The 19159-nt window shown below is 35.6% G+C and overlaps 1 protein-coding gene across 6 annotated transcripts in view; it reads left to right on the plus strand.

Moving 5' to 3' along the window:
* The window catches only part of CEP192 (centrosomal protein 192), a 67432-nt gene that overhangs the window by 36982 nt on the left and 11291 nt on the right, over positions 1–19159 (plus strand). For 5 of the 6 annotated variants that reach the window (XM_082047080.1, XM_082047079.1, XM_082047082.1 and 2 more), the window contains 13 exons: positions 327–417; positions 1198–1374; positions 1824–2084; positions 2298–2416; positions 4200–4309; positions 6295–6436; positions 8703–8887; positions 9233–9356; positions 12515–12620; positions 14039–14171; positions 15886–15965; positions 16866–16961; positions 18513–18632. In XM_082047080.1, the coding sequence (XP_081903206.1) occupies positions 327–417; positions 1198–1374; positions 1824–2084; positions 2298–2416; positions 4200–4309; positions 6295–6436; positions 8703–8887; positions 9233–9356; positions 12515–12620; positions 14039–14171; positions 15886–15965; positions 16866–16961; positions 18513–18632 (1744 nt within the window). The remainder of the gene's footprint in view (positions 1–326; positions 418–1197; positions 1375–1823; positions 2085–2297; positions 2417–4199; positions 4310–6294; positions 6437–8702; positions 8888–9232; positions 9357–12514; positions 12621–14038; positions 14172–15885; positions 15966–16865; positions 16962–18512; positions 18633–19159) is intronic. The other variant, XM_082047081.1, reaches the window with a different exon arrangement.

The raw sequence follows: 19159 nt of genomic DNA on the forward strand, positions 1-19159 counted from the left end.
GTTTTATTTTTGTATTAACACAACTTGCTTTAAAAGTTCAAGCTGTTAAGTGCAATACTTGAACTTTAGAAAAGCTGTGTTTATACATAGTTTGGGCTTTTTTTGCTATATGAGGACTGATGCATAATGGTGTATAATACTGTAAGGTCTAGAAGTTAAAAAATACAGAAATAACTTTCTAGCTAAAATATTCTGTATCAAGAGGTATTTAATTTTTATGAAATAACTTCAAAAATTGACTGTCCCATTTCCATTGTTTCCATGAATAAATATATGTAGTTAATTTACATTTGTTGTAAAATATAAATAAAGTTCATATTTTTCAGCCAGAAGAAGTTAACTCTAAGAAATGACTCTCCATCTGTGACCCAGCATTTAAGACTGGTGATAAGAGGCCAGGATCAAGACTGCTTTCAGGTAACTGTCATGAAAATTTCTCTTTACTGTTTGAGAAAATTATCAGGATATGTTTATAATAAAGATGTTTTTGCCCTGAAGTCTTGTTTCTTTATAAATGTCAGTGATTTGCAGGCTATGTAAGTATTTGCTATGAAACCGCAGAGAAGGACATAGTAGCAGAGCTTAAGCTGCACTGGCAATCTTGGGAGGAGCTGAAACCATAACAGTGCTGCAGCAAGATGGGGCTCAGTTTACAGCTCTTAACCTGCTGTAGCCCAGCAGGGTCAATATCTAGTGAAATAAACATGGCATTTCTTGCAGGAGGGATTCCAGACCTCACTCTGAGGGACTCGGTGTACATGAGCGAGGGAGGAAAGAAAAACTGGAATTAGCCTTTGAGAATTACCATAACTAGAGAGTTTTTTTTGTTACGTAGTCTGCATAGATTTATATCCCATTTCTTCCTCTGATGTTCAGATTTTATATCTATAATCTTGAACTGAGAGAGAATTAATGTAGTGCTGGTTAAGTTCAGCCTTAACATATTGTGGATTGAAAGCAAAAAACTCTATGGTCTAATGTGAGAGCCATCAATATGTTCATTGTGGGAATACAAAGTATCTTGAACTCAGTCTTTTCTGTTGCATATTAAGCTTTGCAGCCTTAAATATGTGCCTTTGTCAACCGAATTAATTCAGATTTTGAAGAAGTTAATTTTGGGTTACTAGTGAATTAACTTTTATTACTATATGTTTTTCCCATTGTAGTCACTCGCTTCTGATGCCTTTGTTTTTACAGTTGCAAAGTATATTTGGATCAGAAGAACGCCTAACTAGTAATTGGGAACTCAAAATCCGTCCCAAAGAGGATACTAACATATACTTGATGTTTACACCTACTGAAGTAACTTACTTCTTTGCAAAGCTGGAAATCAAACAGCTGGGGATTCGATCACAGCCAGGAATTAAGTTTACTGTAAGAGTCCAAACCTAACTTCTGATAACTTTAAACATACATTTTTCATAATTATTTTAAATCTAGCACCGAATAGTTGTTTCTACGGAGAAGTTGAAACTTTTCAAGATATACACTGTGCATATCTGTATACTTGTTAAAAATTGTATGGACACTAAGTTTTACAGTTTGAACATTGTCTTCAATTTTGCATGCGCTTTTTCCCCTATGAAAGAAGAAATATTTTTATGTACTATGTTAAAAGTAGCCCAAGATTTTGACTCTAAACCTGTCAAAAAATCTGAACTGGTCTTGTTTTTTAGGTAGGCCTTAAATGAATTTTCACTGAAACTTGAATCAGGTTGAATAAACTTAGGCTTTTCTAATTCTTGCAAAGTCTTTTCAGTTCACGTTTTAGGCATTTGCATTTGTCTTTCTGATTTTTTTTTTTCTCCTTTTCTTCCCCTCAGATACCATTATCTGGATATGGAGGAACAAGCTATATAACTTTAGAAAATGTCAAAAAACTCTCAGATAGTTACATGGTAACACTGGATGGATTATCGCCCACAAGATTCAGGAAAGCTTCTTTCCGCATAAGAAATACAGGTTCTCGGGCTGCCTATGTTAAAGCTCTGTGCTTTGCAGACCTAGAGACAAAAAGAGTTATGGAACGTCGCATAATGACGGTATCTCCAGAGAAGTTTGTACTAAGAGAAGGAGCACATGAAGTAAGTATAATACCTGATTATGACCAAGTTTTTATTAATTTAAATTACATTTCCATTGATCTCATTGATTTTATCTGACTAGTTCTTTATTAAAATATCACTTGTGTAAAATCCTGTTTCACTTGTATTGCAGTTATTTGTTGACTCATGTTCCAAATGTTAATACTAACAATAAGAATTTTTTCTGAGTATGTTATCTATTAATTTTATCAGGTAATTACTATAATGTGGAATCCAAAGGAAAACAAAGAGAACTTCCATGAAACAAACACATTGGTATCAACAGTATGTTTTTTTTGTGGAGATGAAGTTTCCAGACAGCAGTATCGTAGGTAAGATGTAGTTTGCTATTGTTACAGAGACAGATGTTTAATAAAAAATTAAAACTGGAGGTGTATGCTAATACGAGTATGGTTCCTAACATGCTTCCAAAAATTGCAGGAACGAAGCAAAAGACATTTATATGGAGAAATCTAGTTAAGTCTTACATCTGGTAGGTTGTTTGGGGATTTGGTTCGTTTATTTGTGGTTTGTTGTTGTTTGGGTTTGGTTTTTGTTTTGTTTTTTTACATACTGTAACTTCAATCCTAGTTAAGGGGTTTATTTTCTTTTTACATTATTGAGTTTGTGTGTGTTGCATTTTGTGGGGAAAAAAATGTTCTTTTTTGTATCAGAAGTGTTGTGTTCTATCTTGGTATCTCTCTAATATGTATGTAGATTGAATTTTTAAAGAAAAGGCTCATGAAAGAAGTAGTACTGAAATTAGATAGTATTAAGTTTTGAACAAGATTCACATCTTGGTTTGCTGAATTCAGTAGATAAAGACAGTGTTTGAGTAGATGTGTATGTGAGAGAAATAATATCCACATATGCTTGTAACACCCTAAATAAATTTGTAGAATATATCTTATGAAGCTTAAATAGAGGCTGTGTTACTTAGTATTTCAATTTGCATAACTCAAATGCACAAAAATGGCATATTCTGCTTTTAATGTCATAAGTGGCACTTTTGACTTGTGCTGTGTATAGTGGTAATGCAAAATATTAAGGACAGAACACTAAGGGTGCTCATGATCATCATTCAATGCAAAATTTCAGAATGGCAGTATTTCAGTCTTGCTCTTAAATGACATTGCCTGAAACTTTATGAAAGTTATTGTCTTTATTTTAATCCAAATAAAGTATTAAACATAACTGAATTTAACTGCAGGACTTCCAATAAAAAGCTCATGGAAGAGCTGTGTGTGTGATCTTCTTGATAGCAAATTGGCCTTATCTTAGATATGTCAGGAGATGCTTGTTACTGATCTTTTTATGAACTCTTTTGCTGAGGCAATGTTCGCTGTCGTTGAATCCTTCTCAAAGGGCAGAAAAACTTTGGTAAAAGTTTTGATCTACAGATCAACAGAAAACCCATTAAAAAGCTTTATGCATCTGTGTAGGTAGTGTTGAAACTTTTTATTTTCATTTGCCTTCTGGACATTGGTATGTGAGTGAAATTATTTGTTGCTGATTTTTAGTCAGCAGGTATAGTATTGATTATTTAATGGGGTCTGGTTGGTTGTTTTTTTTTCTTGATGGGACCTCCTCTGAAGTCTCCTTGATAATTTAAAAGAGATGCTTATTTCTTGAAATGACTGATTACTGTAAGGCAGTCATAGAATCATAGAACAGTTTGTATTGGACGGGACCTTCCAAGGTCATGTAGTTCAACCCCCTGCCACAAGCAGGGATGTCTTCAACTAGATCAGGTTGCTCAGAGCCCCGTCCAGCCTGGCCTGGAATGTCTCCAGGGATGGGGCATCTACCACCTCTTTGGGCAACCTGGGACAGTGTTTCACCACCCTCGTGGTAAAAAATCTCTTCCTCATGTCTAGCCATTATTTCAATGTTTATTTTTACTGTGCAGCAATAGAGGTGGTGTTTCTTTATTTCTTTAACCATTGTAAGATTATGAAAATATTTCAGTTTTAAACAAATGCTCACAGGTTTGAGCTTGGTGTATTGCAGAAATGATACATATAAAAATATGCTAGATTCGTATCAATCTTTTCAAATTGTTGTTTCCAATACCTTGTGTAATTTAATGACTCTTGTTTCTTATCTCTTTAACAGAGCTATGATGTATAAACCTCAGGTAGAGAAACACATAATCCCAGAAAACAGCTTATTGAAAAATGTTGTATTTGATGAAGAATTTCAAGGGGAGCAGCTTGTGACAGAAGGTAAGCCTACAACATGTTGAAAGAAAAACATAATACTTGGTTTTGAGTGGAAAAATGTGGTTTTAGGCTTGAATGCTACTTATTTTTCCACTACTTTTTTGAGAAGTGTAAAAGCAAAATTCTCAATTTGGACGCAACTTGCGTTCTTTTATTCAATGCCTATCTATTTAAACTATATACTGTACTTTTCTCCTAGCAGAATGAAACCCCAGTCTATGAATGTTACGGCATTAAAAATGCCGTTTATTAGGAGGGTATTCATCTTACTGTTAATAATTGTGAAACATACTTGAAGTTTCATTTTACTGAGAATTTCGGTTTCTTGTGCACAGATTTATTTGAAAATTGAGAGGCAGAAACTTTGCTGACGTTAAAATATATATTTCCCCTCTCAAATAACTTCATATTTTTTGCACTACTGCTTGTGTTAGCAAGGAATTTATAAAAAATAAACAACTCACTATATTGTAAAGGTGTCCTTTAAAAAACCACAACAAACAAAACCACAAAAAAAAGGCTAAACAAATCAGTTGCCCCCTCAAAACTCTTCAACCCCTTAAGTGCTATGAACAAATATACTTTCAAACCCTATTTCTTGAACTAGTTCTATTCACATATGGAAAGATTTTACTGTTCTAAGGCTACTACACCTGAATAAATGTTATAGTCCGTTTTTTTTCCCTATAGATGACATGTTGTCTTTACTTGGAAATGTAAAGATCGTTGATTGTTCATCTTGAGTGAGGTGAAATTCTAGTGAAGATACTTGGGTTCTTGAGCGTGCTCTGAAGTTTTTAAGCCAGTGTTAAAGCCCAGGCATCCTTGATTTTCTCTTATTGCCTTATTACTAGAGTTTTGCTGATGCTAGCTTAATTTTTTTCTGTTTCTGTGGAAAACAAGACCTACCTCTTGCATCTTTATGTTTTTCTGTCTCTTTTTGAGAGCATGCTTTCCTGAAGTTGTCAAATATAGCTTATTGTTCCCTATTTGGTCACAATTGTTTTATTTACTTGTATTTATCTTGTGTGCACTGCGGTCTTGGCATTCAAAATATATCTTAATGATATCATGAATTAGCCGTTTTGATATTTCAAGTTGGTGAAAATAAGATGGGCTGTAAGAGTCAAATATTTTAATGGGATATTTGGAAATGATGATTTCCTGAACTGAGTGGAATTCAGTTGGGAAGTGGGATAAAAGAAACTTAGAGTAGAAATAATGGTCATCCTAAAGGAAGAATATATTTCCATACTGGATTTTGTTTTATATATGAGAAATAAATTATTTCTTCCAAAAAACACAATCTGCTAGACATCCTTTTGCAAGACTTAGCTTTGTTTAAAAGTATCTAGATGCATGTAAATACCAAGAACACTTCTACAACAGATGTTGCTCTGTCTTATCTGTAGCTCAGTTGTAGAAGCTATATATGAATATTAGTAATTCTTCCTAGAATCTATTACTCAGCGAAGGTAATAATGGTCGGATCAAATGTATCCTGTGTGAGAAGTATTCACTCCTTCATTCTGTCTATTCAACATGAAATAGCTCAAAGCAAGGGAGAAAACTTTGACTTGATTATTAAACATTTTGATGAAATATTTTATTTTTGAATCACACTCTGGCATTTGTGGCCTTTTGGACATTTAGAGGTATAATTAATTAAATAATGAAGTGTTAGATTGAATATACTGAGTAATTCAAAAATAACTTCTCTCAAGTTGAATCCCTTTCTGTGAAGCCTTATGAATGTATTGGGTCTTCTGTCTTGTAATTAAAAAGTCAAAATTGGTGTATATTTACATTTGTTACATTTCATGTTAATGTTGATTTATGCCTGATAACTGAACTTGTAGTATGTAATTTTTTGAATTATCTAGGATATCTTAGCCAACAGATTGTTAACTAGGTCTATATCTCAAATATCTGTGTAACTTCTGAGTATTGTAGGTTTGTTCTCATTAGAATTGCTCTGTTACTTGTAGTATGTGAGATACCACGGAGGACAAATGATATCCATATCTTCTATGCAAATATGCGAAAGGTTATCCTTTCTGTGGTTGGATATTCGCCTTTTGATCAGGATGGATGTCAGCAATCTCCTGGACATCATTTGGAACCAGACAGGTAATGTAACTATAAGGATATCTCTCAAATAATGCCTAACTGCAGTGTACCTCCTTTCATTTAAAGTCATAAAGATTAAAATCTTTAGTCAGTAATGAAAACTGACTTGCTTTACAAGTGAAAGAGCTGGCTCTAGAATGGGAATGGCCCCAAATAATATCTAGGTGGCTCTTATCACCATTTTTATATAGTCTGTTTAAAGTGTTAAAGTAATGTTTAAACTGTTCCCTCAATTGACATCATTCACTTTATCTGCAACTTCCAATTCTTCATCTGAAGAAACTGTGTTTGCGGTGGTGTTGTTTGTTTTGTTGTTTTGGGGTTTTTTATGTTTTTTCCCTTCCCCATAGACAATGCCGAAGTACATTTGTTGTTGTTTTTGTTTAGTAGTACAACTAAACCACTTCATTCCTTGTAATGAATGTTGGGAATCCATGATGGAAATAGACATATATTATGAAGACTTAGTGGCCTTGTCCTTGTCCAGCCTGTATGCCAGCATTTCAATGTAGTTTGTACTATACTCATCAAAAAAATGATGGCTGCTCCACCCCTGTCACTCCCTCAGATGAAGTGGTCTGTTACTGGCAAGATTTATTTGGAGGATTGGCAGAGACCTGGTCTTTAAAATGGACGTGTAACTTCTATTTAGACAGGTTGCTGTAGTATTTAGAAGCTCTGAAAACGTTAAGAAACATCCCAATTCTGTACAAGTCCTACTTACTAAGATAATGCAACATGTTCAACATCTGCATATGTAGATGTAGTCTTGGAATTGCTTGTACCTATTGAACTCTAGATGCTGAGCACTTTGGAACACTTGACAGATTTATTGACTAGCAAGGTGTTTGTTGGGCATAGTGGGATTGTGAAGCCAGAGATTGAAAACAAATACCTGCAGCAGCAAAGAGGTCATTTCTCTTATTTGGTGGTGGTCTTTTCTTCTTTTCTCCCTCCTCCTTTCCTCTTTCCCTTTTTTTTCTTTTTTTTTTTTTTTCCCACCCACTTGATAGCTTTAACGGTTCTTCTAGATTTGAACTTATTCCCCAGCTAAACATCATGAGGATGTTCATTTTCTGAGTAGACTGTAATTTGTAGAAGAGATCCGAATATTTTAACTACCAATCTGACTTACGAAATTTCATGTCAAGCAATTATGTGAATCAGTTGCCTTCCTGGTTCCATTGGTATCTTAAAGGATAAATTGTCAGCTGTCCTGAACTGAGTCAGGATTCTCAGAAGCATTAAAAATAGAAGTAGAAATAACAGGAAGAAGAGCTGAATGTTTGGACAACATTGTATGGAGCAAAAGTTATGTGTTTTTCCTTTAATTGTTGATTTCTGCTTTTGTTTTAGTATTATAAATCAAGCTTGTTGTGAGTTAAGCTTTAACTTAAGAAAATTTGGTGAATCATAAAATATTGGATTCCTAGCTTTCATATATGAGCTTATCTGCCGTGTATTTAGCAAATAAAGGTGTGAAATGCTAGGCCATGAAGATGATGAAAAGATTGGAGCATCTGTCTTGCAAGAAGAGACTGAGAGCTGGATTTGTTCAGTCTTGAGCAGAGAAGGCTTGAGTGGGAGGATGAATCTTATCAATGTATATAAATACCTGATAGACGAGTAAGGAAGAGGAAGCCAGAGTCTTCCCAGTGGTGTCCAGTGACAAGACAAGAGATGACAGACACAAACTGAAATGCAAGAAACTCAATTCAAATATCAGAAAACACCCTTTTTTCTGGTGAAGGTAGTCAGACACTGGAACAGGTGGCTCAGAGAGGTTAAAGTCTCCATCTCTAGAGAAATTCAAAACCCAACTGGACAATGTCCTGAGCAACTTGTAGCTGATCCTGCTTTGAGCAGGGGTGTTGGACTAGGTGTGATCCCAAGAGGTCCTTTCTGACTTGCAGTATTCTGTGATTCTGTCAAGCACAGTTTGCCCAGCCTTATTTCTCTCTTTCATGCCTTCTTAATCTGAATACAATATGTATAGAGAAAGTATTTTACTTTATTATCACCAGAAGATAATTGTTTTTTTAAGCACCTTCCATTCTCAGTGGTACCTTCTGCTTCTAAATGTTGCATGAAAAAGCTGTGTCATGATAGAGCTGCTGAATTAATTTTGTCTGGCAAATGGAGAATTGAATTAAATTGAAGGTACATGTAAACAACACTGTATTTCAGTACTAAATTTTGAGATATACTAAGAATAGGCTATTATAATTACTCATGTTATTTTTAGTACTACTTTTGCTTAATGCAGTCTTATTTTCAGATTTGAAAACTCTATCAGACATATCAATGCAACTTTGGATGTTCTTCCTGTTAAAGGACCTCAGGGTCCTTCATTACCTGTGAAAACTGATGATCTGGCTGAGAATAAATCAGTCACTCAGCAGACTTGGGCAGTTACACCTGAGCACTTGACTTTAACATCTCCTTCTATTAGTAAGTACTTTTAAAGTTAATAAAATAACCGTTTTAGTATTAAAATAACTGTACTGCTTACCATGTTTGTAATTATTTTGTGTTTGTAAATGTGGCTTGGCCAATACTCTTGCTGCACTAGTGTTCTATCTAAACAATAAGCTTGGTTTGGGTTAAATTGTCAGGTAGTGTGCTATGTATGTGTATGCGTATAATATCAACTGCATGCCTATGAAGATTTTAAAGGACTGTGAATGTAAAAATAGGGCAGAAGATGCTTTATCTGAATTGGTGTATCTCTGAATCTTGGGTGCTTCTGTGGATTTTTTTACATATTAGATTTTTATAGCTTTTTTTGTATTACAGGTGGAACAGCAGATACTGGACAGGTACAAGTTTTCAACAATTCTAATAGGCCGTTGGTATTTGAGCTTTCATGGCCAGCTCACTGCCTTACTATAACCCCACAATGTGGAGTTATTGAACCAGAGTAAGTTTCTTATAGGTTTCATTTACATGTGGAAGTGTGTTGAGATTTTGGAGAAATTTGGTTTAGTTAGTTTAGGAATTTAGTTAATTTAGGAATTTTAGTTAGCTTTTATGAATTTATTTTAGTTTGTTTAGACTATACCCTGAACTAAGTAGAATAGTTAGTTTTTTGTTAGCTAACTAACTTATCCTTTCATAGTTCTTTATAGGAGGAATGTTCTGCCACCTATAAAGTTACCTGGACGCCAGGAGTTTTCTGTGCCTAGAGATACTATTATTCTTGCTTATTTTTCCAGGAGCTGAATAGCCGTCAAAGCTGAAGTTTTAAAAATCTTTTTTCACAATAGTTTTTTTGTTTAAAAATGACCTGTGTGTTTAGAAGGAAAAAGGACTTCTTCTCCCGCAATAAAACAAACAAAACTAAAAATACCAGTTATTATAGAATGTTTCTCCTCTTGGGACTTATTGGTTTTGTTTGCAAATGTGCTGATATTCATCAGAATCTGACGGGGGGGGGGGGGGGGGGCGGCGGGGGCGGGGGGCGGGTATTCTGACAAAACTCTTTATTTCCCCTGAACTTTGGCTTCTTGGTGCCTGTAGGTATGAAACGAATGACAAACCAGTGTCAGGTCACAACTGTCTTACCTAGCAGTATTACTGCACCATAGTCATAACATCACTGCATGTGCATATGACTTTTCAAGGATGTCAGCAAAGTCTTTTAGAATAAAATGCATGAAAGTTCTGACCACTTCTCACTTCTGAATTTGTTTTTTTTTTAAGAGCAGTTCAGAAAGGCTTTCGAGACCCTGTTATTAAACTATTCTCATCTTCAAAAAGAAGTCTCATGTTCCACAAAAAATAAGTTTTGCTTTTTAAGTTTTATTTAAATAGTTGCTTTAACTTGGTAGGTGTTTGCCCAAAACAGATTTTTTCTTTTCAGTCCTGCATCACTGTGCAAGATGTGATACATTTTAACACCTAATTCCATGTTAATGTAGATGTAAATTCTTGTAAGTTTTGCTGGGGAACTTTCAGCACTAGTGAGAACAAAATAAAGAGGATTCTCTGGAAGGGCTCAGATATCTGACACTTCTTGCAGATTCAATCAGTGCTGAGAACAACAGTTTCTAAAAGAGATAAAAATGAACATCTTGCCAGTAGCTATGGAAGTAGGGACATCTCGAGTGTGTCATACTGGACTGCCTGTGGAATAATTTCTTAAAACAAGGGAGTTGAAGGCCTTCTGCAAGCAATTTTCTTGCACTGCATAATTTTAAAATGTGTTCCCTTCTCTGGAAAAGGATGAGCTGAAACCTCATATGTTGAGTCCAGGTAAGTAGTCTGGATCAAGAACAGAGGCCTGCAAGTAGGAACCAGACCTGTGGAACCAGCTGACTTAAGCAAAGCAAGCTGCCCTTGCCTGGTTTTCTGCTTTTCATGACCATCTCCCAGCAGTGCCAAGAGCAGTTACCTTGTCAGGACAGGAGCCAGACAGAGTCATTTAGACTATGCATTGCGGTGGCTTGGGCCAACAGAGTTCTTGAACTGATTTCAGCCACAGAAGGAGGAGTTCTAATTTCTCAGTGATGGTGAAAGAAGGTCCTAAGATCAAGGACTGATTCTGCCATGCTAGAGTAAGCAGACCAACCCCTGTTTCACCTTGACCAAACCCCTTAAGTTCCATGGAATGAGTTAAGGCAACCTCTAACTTACCTGACTCTGGAATAATAAAGTCCTGAGGCCTTACTGAAATTGGTAGCATTCCCACAGATTTTTCTCATGGAGGAGAACTGAAATTAGCCTCTGACACATTGCTGTGCCTCAGTGTTGAGAATATTGGTAAGCACTGTGAAGGGAATTGCACTTCTGAGGCAGAAATTGTTACAATCTCCAAAGGCTGCAAGAGCTGACTTTGGAAAGTGTCTCTTCCCTTGGCTCTGCTCCTTTCTATGGCAATGAAAGTGCTGAGAGGTAGTGTCTTAAGATTGATTATGATGCTTCTGAGAGACACATGGCTTGTTGACCCTGTGCAAGTTGGATTTGCATGAGAAGTTTGCAGTAAGTGTCGAAGACAAGCTGGTAGGAGCAAAGACAGTGGAATGGTTTGTGATAACAGATAGTGTGTGTATTTAGTAAGTCATACTCTCACATACATAGCTTTACATGAAGAAACATGAATGGAAAAGATACTGAGAACTGCTGAGACTCAGAAAAACCCCAAAGAAATCTTTAAGGAAATATCAGTAAATTGATTTAATATTTTAAGGGCATTAACATCTGTTAGTTGAAGTTTGTAAAGATGGTCATATTGTGACAGTGATTATGGAACTGACTTTCCCATGGGGACTGATCTGATTCCTACACTAAACTTTTCAAATGTGAGGTGCTGTGCTAATGACATCTTAAGCTGATTCTTCAGGTGTAACTTGAGTGCTTTTGCTAACATACAACCAATGACCTTCACTTCAGCAATTTTTATAATAGTTTTTTCAAATACTTCATTGCTTACTTTCTCCCCTCCTTTCTTTAAATGTCTCTAGTATAGAATAAGGAACATTGTAAATCAGAATTTATGTTCTCACTGATCAAATTACTGTGTGGTGCCATAACTGCTTCAAGTGAGTTTAGACTCTTCAGTCTCCCCTACTCTAAATAACTATGGAAAGCACTGGTAACTTTGAAAGGCTTTTCTTTTATCCAAAACCAGTTCTGCATGGGAAGAAGGAAAGCAAGCTGCCTCTCTGAAACTAGAATTAATTTAAAAGATACTTGAAATGCAATTTGTGCAGTTTATTTCATTTGTACAGTATGATTCACTTGTTGACTAGCATTGAAGCTTATTTTCCTGAAACTTAGTTACATGTTATATGTTCCCTGACTGGTTGTATATGTTAACAATAGATAAGATTTTCTCTATGACCACTTATACAACCATCAATGAGGAGTTTATAAAATGTGTTAGTGTTAAGTTTCTACTACTAAAGCTTGATAATATATCGGGTATCTGCAAACCATAAATTTAACTATCTCTACATCATCTTCACCTACCTGCTATCTTAAAAGTGTGTTTTTGGGGGGGCAGAGGGCTAGTGAGATCTGTTGTAGATACTTATTCTAATATGAGGATCATGCTAATATTTTTTTTTCTTTTATTAGGAGCAGTATACTAATTCTGGTGAGTCCTAATCCATCACTTGCCACAAAGCCTTCCATGATTCCTTGGAGCGGCCAAATCTATATCCTTGGTGATAGTGGAGCAAAGGTACAAAGGGAGTTGTGTTTGCAACTCTTTGTTTTACTTAGGGTAAGGTCTAGGAATGTTGCTAAAACCTTTTTAGGTATGAGACAGAGATTCTGCCAACTTTCATTATTCTTTCTAATTTTTGGAGTTTCCTTTGGAGAAAACCCCACAACAAACCAACAGCATGGTTAAGATGCTGGTTTGCAAATTGAGACTCTTAGTTCATTCATCTCTGAAGAAATGTTATGTTGTGACCACTTAAACTGAATTGCCAACAAAATGGCATCTGTATACCCACCAGACTTAAGCATAATTTTCTAGAAATGCTAAATATATATATGTACATGTGCATATATAAAAGTAGTCTATATAATATTTTAAAATAAGGGGTTAAAGGAGGTTATTGGACAAGTTACCATAGTTCCTTTGTGTTATCAAGGTAAACAACCATCTGGCCAACAAGTCTTTGATAAAGAATGTCTAGAAAAAGTTCTTGCTCTTCATGCATTTTAAGATTTTTTTCCCTGATTAAATTAAGGCATATAAATAAAACTTATGAAGCCAACAGTTTCGTCAACGTAAAAGCAGAAAGACTGCTTGGTACTCTCCCACAAAGAAATAGAGACACCTGGCTTTTATTTTTGCAGTCAGTGTGTATTTTGGGTTAATTGTAACAATGTATGGAGGGAAAAATAAAAAACACTGAAAGGATAAAACAGCATATCTGCTTTCCTTCTCCATGGAGGAAGTTGAGGTGTGATACAGGATTGGAAACTGTATTTAAAAAGCCCAAAACAAATGGGAAAGTTGTTGAAAAAGCAACTTGAGAAGGAAATGGAGACTGTGCATATATTTAACTATGTTATGTTCTACAATGTGAAACAGGGATTTCAGAGAAGAAACACACTAGGACAAAAGTAGAGAATGTAGCAAAACAAATCAAATTTTAAGAGTTCTGGTAGATAATGATTTTGCCATTTCTTTGCTATTAATACCTATCCAATTAAGCAGAAAGCATGCTAAGATTTTACTAGCATTAACTGAAGTTTTTAGAAGTGCTAATTATGTAGCAGAAGTGAACACAGAGCTTGTTCTGTGTGAGGCGGCCTGGTTCCTATTCTCTGTGGGCGGAGAATATCATAGGAGTTGTCAATTAAATTTAACTAATTTATATTATTATTTCTATTGAAGTAAAATGTCTAGATAGGAGAACAGGAAAATTTACTGAAAATTTGCTAAGTTAAACTTGTCCTAAAAATATTTAAACTTAGTGAATTGAAGTTAGACAAGACCTGGTGATTTAACTTACCAGACTCTTTCTCTGTTGGAATGTAAAGTTGAACATGAGCTCTTACAGCTCAAGGAAATAGAGCTAAATATTTGTTAATATATCAGTGTTCACTATTTAAATCTTCCTTTTTCTCCTAATTGTGCGAAAGTGTGTTAGAGTGGATATTCAAGAGGCAGTTGCACAGAGTAGACCTGAAGCAGACTCAGTGCTCCCTCTAACAAAAATGGAAATAAAAAGCAGAGAAGTGTTTTTTCCTGAAACAATATCTGGCGAATGCTCAGGTAATATTGCTTATTTAGTACATGTAACATCTGTATTATCTTGTGTTCAGAGTTTTTGTTTACTGTGTTGCACATTCGGGAACTTGAATGCTTTGACATTGTTTTTGTTCTTTTAGTGACTGACCAGTCCCCCTCTTTTCACTTCAGGTTGTTATGTTATTCCTTGTGATGGAACTCTGTTTAGAAGTTTGGGGGTTTTTTACCTCCTGTGTGTTGTGTTTTGTTTGTTTGTTTTTCTTCTCCTTATGCAGTATAGCCACCACAGATAGGTTTGCATGCAGACAGGTAAGTTGCCAATCATTTAAGCAACTCTGAATGCAACCGTACTGTGCCTGGGCAAAGAGGGCACTGTGAGGTTACTGCATTTTGTTGAAACTCTTTTGGGTCACTGCACTTTTGCAGTAGACCCATTCTCCTCATCTCTGTATGTGTCCCTAAGATGTGAGGTCAATATATCTGTCTGTAGCAGAAAAATAAGTGTTATTCCTTAAGATGATAGGAGTGTCAGCTATGAGTCTGGCTGTCCTTGTCTTGTACTTAATGGTTGAGGAGGACACTTGATAATGGAGTCTCAAATCCTCAGTCTGTACTTTTAATTCCTGTAATGCTTAAAATTCTCCAAATTACTGTATGAAACTGTCATTCACGACACCAGATTTTTTGGTAGTGCTTAGTTTTCTTTTCTAGGTAATGAAGATTTTTTTTTGGCAATGATTTACTGATGCTACATTTTTATTTAACAGACTGCAGAACTTTCAAGGCTTAATATATCAATTACATCTGGGGTTTTTTGCTACATTTATGAAAGAGGACTATAATACAATACTCATTCCTAATTTTATAAATGTCCCATGTAATACATATGCATTTCCTGAAGTCCTGCTCTAGACTGAGAAGATCTTACAAGAGTCCTGTTGATTCTTGGCAAGACGCACATTTCAAGGTGTGAAATATGGTGGTTGATGCTATTGTAGTTGGGATTTTCTGAGAATGTCGTTGAGTTGTTCTCCTGTCTGCAAGTCAAGCATAAGCTTTTCATTGAGGTTTTATACATGTGTGTATATATATATATATATATGTATGTATGTATGTATACATATGTATGCTGAGTAACAAATCCATATTAGGATGAGGACAGATTTTATTTGATGCAACTTTGGTCCCAAACTAGAATACTGTCAGTGTTTTTCCCTGAACAGTCAAACAACATCTTGGGAGGGAGTTAGGCGTCTTGTAGGGGTTTTTTGGTATTTTTCTATATACTGGTGGGTGAAGGTATCTGCCAAGAATCTGAATGCAATAAACTGAAGCTGTTGGAAGTGACTCAGATCTCTCTATTTACCATGTTCTTGATTTATAAGAAGCTGACTTCTTACTACCAGCAATACATTCATGTAACATTCTTTGATGTGCTTCAGGTTCTTTTAGAGGATTAGCTGTTATTGCTTTAGGGTTATTGAAGGTGAGATTTAGGTCTCACTTTGTTTCTTGTAGGCATCTTCAATCTGATTCTTCACTAGAAGACTTCCAGATTTCTTTTGTATAAGCTTTTGAGAATTTTATGACAGTGAGTTTTGAGTCTGCTCTCAGAGTTGGCATCATGAGAACTGGTGCCATTAAAATTCTGTGTGTCTGGAAACATAATTTCTGTTTAAACTCTTCCTGCTAAAGATATTTGAACATTTGATGTATTTGTCTGGTATTTCTCTTCTAGAGAGTTACCTGGAAATGGAGAATAAAGGGGATGAAAATGTGAAGTGGCATTTGTCATCTCTTACACCAGCCTACGTTAAAGTGAGTAAATGCTTGCATTGTTAGTTTTATGCAAATCTCTTGTTGTTTTTGTGGGGTTTTTTTTGTTTGTTTTGGTTTGTTTTTTTTAAATCTCCTCTCTTCCTACTGCTTTCTTTCTCCCTCCATCCTCTCAAGAAAGAAGATATATTTGAGCATGAATTTGGCTACAAAGATTCTTTTTGCCTCTGTGCACATCAGGGACTTGTTTTACTCCTTTTTTCATCACTAATATGCTCCCTGACTGTGAACCAGTGCTCTGTGAGACCATTTTTGGTTCACTTACTGGCATATAGAGTTTGCTTGTGCTCATCCAGTATAGTCATCCAGATTGCATTAATTAGTTAAGCATATGTGAAAGATGTGCGTCCCTTTTAGCTCCAGAATGCTAGATTTGCCTTGAGACTCGTGCTGCTGGAATTACACTGTACGTGGTATCTCTGTGGGTAATTTAAGTTAGGTCAAGGATATTTGAGTTACACTGCTGTCACCTGTGCAGTTACTGTAGCTGCACCATTGATATTTGTAAATGCTTCCCTGTTTCTTTGATAGCCTGAAATGCTGTGGTGGTCACTTTGATTTTATGCTAGAATTATTATGGTCTGTTGTCATTAAATGACGAAAAATGGTTGTGTTATTAACTGTAGCCTAGAAGACTGAGGGTGCTGTGTTCCAGCCACTGTACCACCTCAAACTACAAGTCAGTAGTCGTGGTGAATGGCCTAGATGTTGTAGTAGCTTTAGTTCTTATTAATTTGCTTTTAGGGAGTCAATATTATTCCCTTGAAAGCATCTTGCTGGGTATATTTTCTTCAGTCCTTTGAAAGGGTGATCTCTGTGGGGGTGTGCTGCGTGGTGGTGTTTTGCCTTTCCATTCTGAATCTGACTCAACTTTATTTACAGGGTGTGGATGGAACTAATTGTGTTCATAGGGTTACTTACTCCGCTTTCAGATGTTCCCGTGTTTCTGGTACTCTTGAAGCTCATGAAAAGGATAAGGTAAACTGACATTTATAAATGTTTCAAGTATATTAATGTATCTCAGTTGTGAAATGTGATCTTATATGAGAAATTTTGTGAAATAATGTCTGAATTTTTGAAGCTGGTCATACTTCATCTGATAATGATAAAATGTTGGCCTCTCAAAACTAGGTTTGGGGTGTATCAAGTAGGCAGTATCTATTTAACCACAGCTGTTATAATGTCAGCTGACTTGATTATAAGAATTCCTACCATCTGCAGTTTGACATGGTGGTATTTTTTTGGTTTGTGGGTTTTTTTTTAAGATAAATTATTTTAGAACAGAAAATTATTAAAATTGTTTTAAAATGTTTTGCAAAAATCTGAAAGATAAACACAAATAATACTGTGTTCTTACGAAACTGGTGCAAGAACTGGTTTCCTTTCCTTAGAAGGAGTCTTGTTATACTTGTTCAGGAACAGTTGTCTGTTTCTAAAGTTAATTTCATTTGAGTTACAATTTTATCTCCTGGCCAGTAGAGGGTTTCATAACCACAGTTATAAAGCACATCCAGGGACATACCCAGTGGGTTTCTATGGGGCTTTTGTCCCTCACCTTCTCCCTCAATGCTACTTCAATTCTATCTGTTCATCTTCATGAACACCTGTCTTTTAATCAGTATGAATTATTATGACATTCCTTAGCTACGTCATTTCTATGATGATGCGATTTGTAATCTATAGACAAGGAATAAAAATCTTACTCCTGTACAGTTTCATAGTTATTTCATAATATTGAAAATCAATATTTGAGTTTAGACAATTGTCTTTGCCTTAACAATCCTAGTTCAGGCCTATTTGAATAATATTTACATTATTGGCATGTCAGGCTGTTGGCTGAAGCTGATAAGGTACAGTGCTATCATGATTTGCTTTTTTTTGCAGTGGGTATGATAATATTTGGCTGATTAGATACAGTTGTAGTGATCTATCCTAATTTGTTGCTCCCCTTTTCTTTCTTGCCCTAAGCTCAACTCAGAAAACAATACAAGTTTACTCCTGCATTAACATGGTACAGCACTATACAAAGACAAGCCTTTGTTATGTAGGTGGCCTTTAAGGATGATCAAATGCGTAGCCTGCAAGTTGGCTTAAATTTCAGACCTTCTGGTAATTGTAGCACAGTGTGCTGACAGACTTGGAGCTGGAGGAGTGCAGTTGTTCACGGCTGAGCTGACAGATGAAGGAAGCTATTGCTGGCCTTCAGCTGCACGTATTTCCCCTCCTGGTCCCCTTCTCCTCCATTTTACTAATAGAAATAATTGTGCAAGCACTTCCTGGGTTTACTTAAAGCAGATTAGTTGGACTCAAATGTTGAGATTTTTTGCACAACCTGTTTCATTAGAATTGTCTCTCTTATGGGCAAAGGAGGACAAGCTGTATTGTTTTCTGCAAGATGACTTGTGTGTGGAATGTATGTTCTGCAGTGTATACATTTTGTGCTTAACTGCAACTTTGTGTAGGTAAAATTGTGAAGATGTATAGATTATCTTAATAAGCTCCTGCAAAATTTTTCACTTGTTTTGGTAGATTGCCATAATGTTTTTACCTAGAGATAAAGGAGATTACTCCCAGTTCTGGAACATTGAGTGTCACCCAGTTGAAAAACCTAGTCGGAAACACAAATTAAGATTTCATCTTTCTGGAACAGTAAGTATATAAATGTTATAAACACTGTCCTGAGTGTGCATTTTTGATAACATCTTAATTTTACTATACAGTACTCTTTCTCATGGCACATTCTGAAAAAAACCCTGCTGATATTTTATTGAACTAAACTGTACTGTTTTTCTTGTGTTACAAAAATACCTTTTTTGCTTTGCTTATATGATAATGCATTATCTTTTGCCATTTAAGAGATAAGATTTTATTTTGTTTGGAGAAAGTAGAGACAAACTTGCTTTCTGTGGGAATTGTTGCTGTAGATGCAGACTTGTTTGTATCAGACGCTACCTGGATTGGTTTTATTTTTGTAAATAAATGGCAAAGCAACTGACCTTTGCTGTATTATGGAACTTAACTTACTGGAATTTTCAAACATCCATATTGGAGATACGGATTTGTCTTTTATAGAATCTGTTTGAGTATTTTATCAGAGTAACAATGTAGGTGGGGGTGGTATTTGAGATTTGTACACGGGAGCGATTTTGGATTTTGCGGGAGCTGGGTCTCTTTAG

The sequence above is a fragment of the Streptopelia decaocto genome (assembly GCF_964273445.1).
Source record: "Streptopelia decaocto genome assembly, chromosome: 2".
Classification (NCBI taxonomy): domain Eukaryota; kingdom Metazoa; phylum Chordata; class Aves; order Columbiformes; family Columbidae; genus Streptopelia; species Streptopelia decaocto.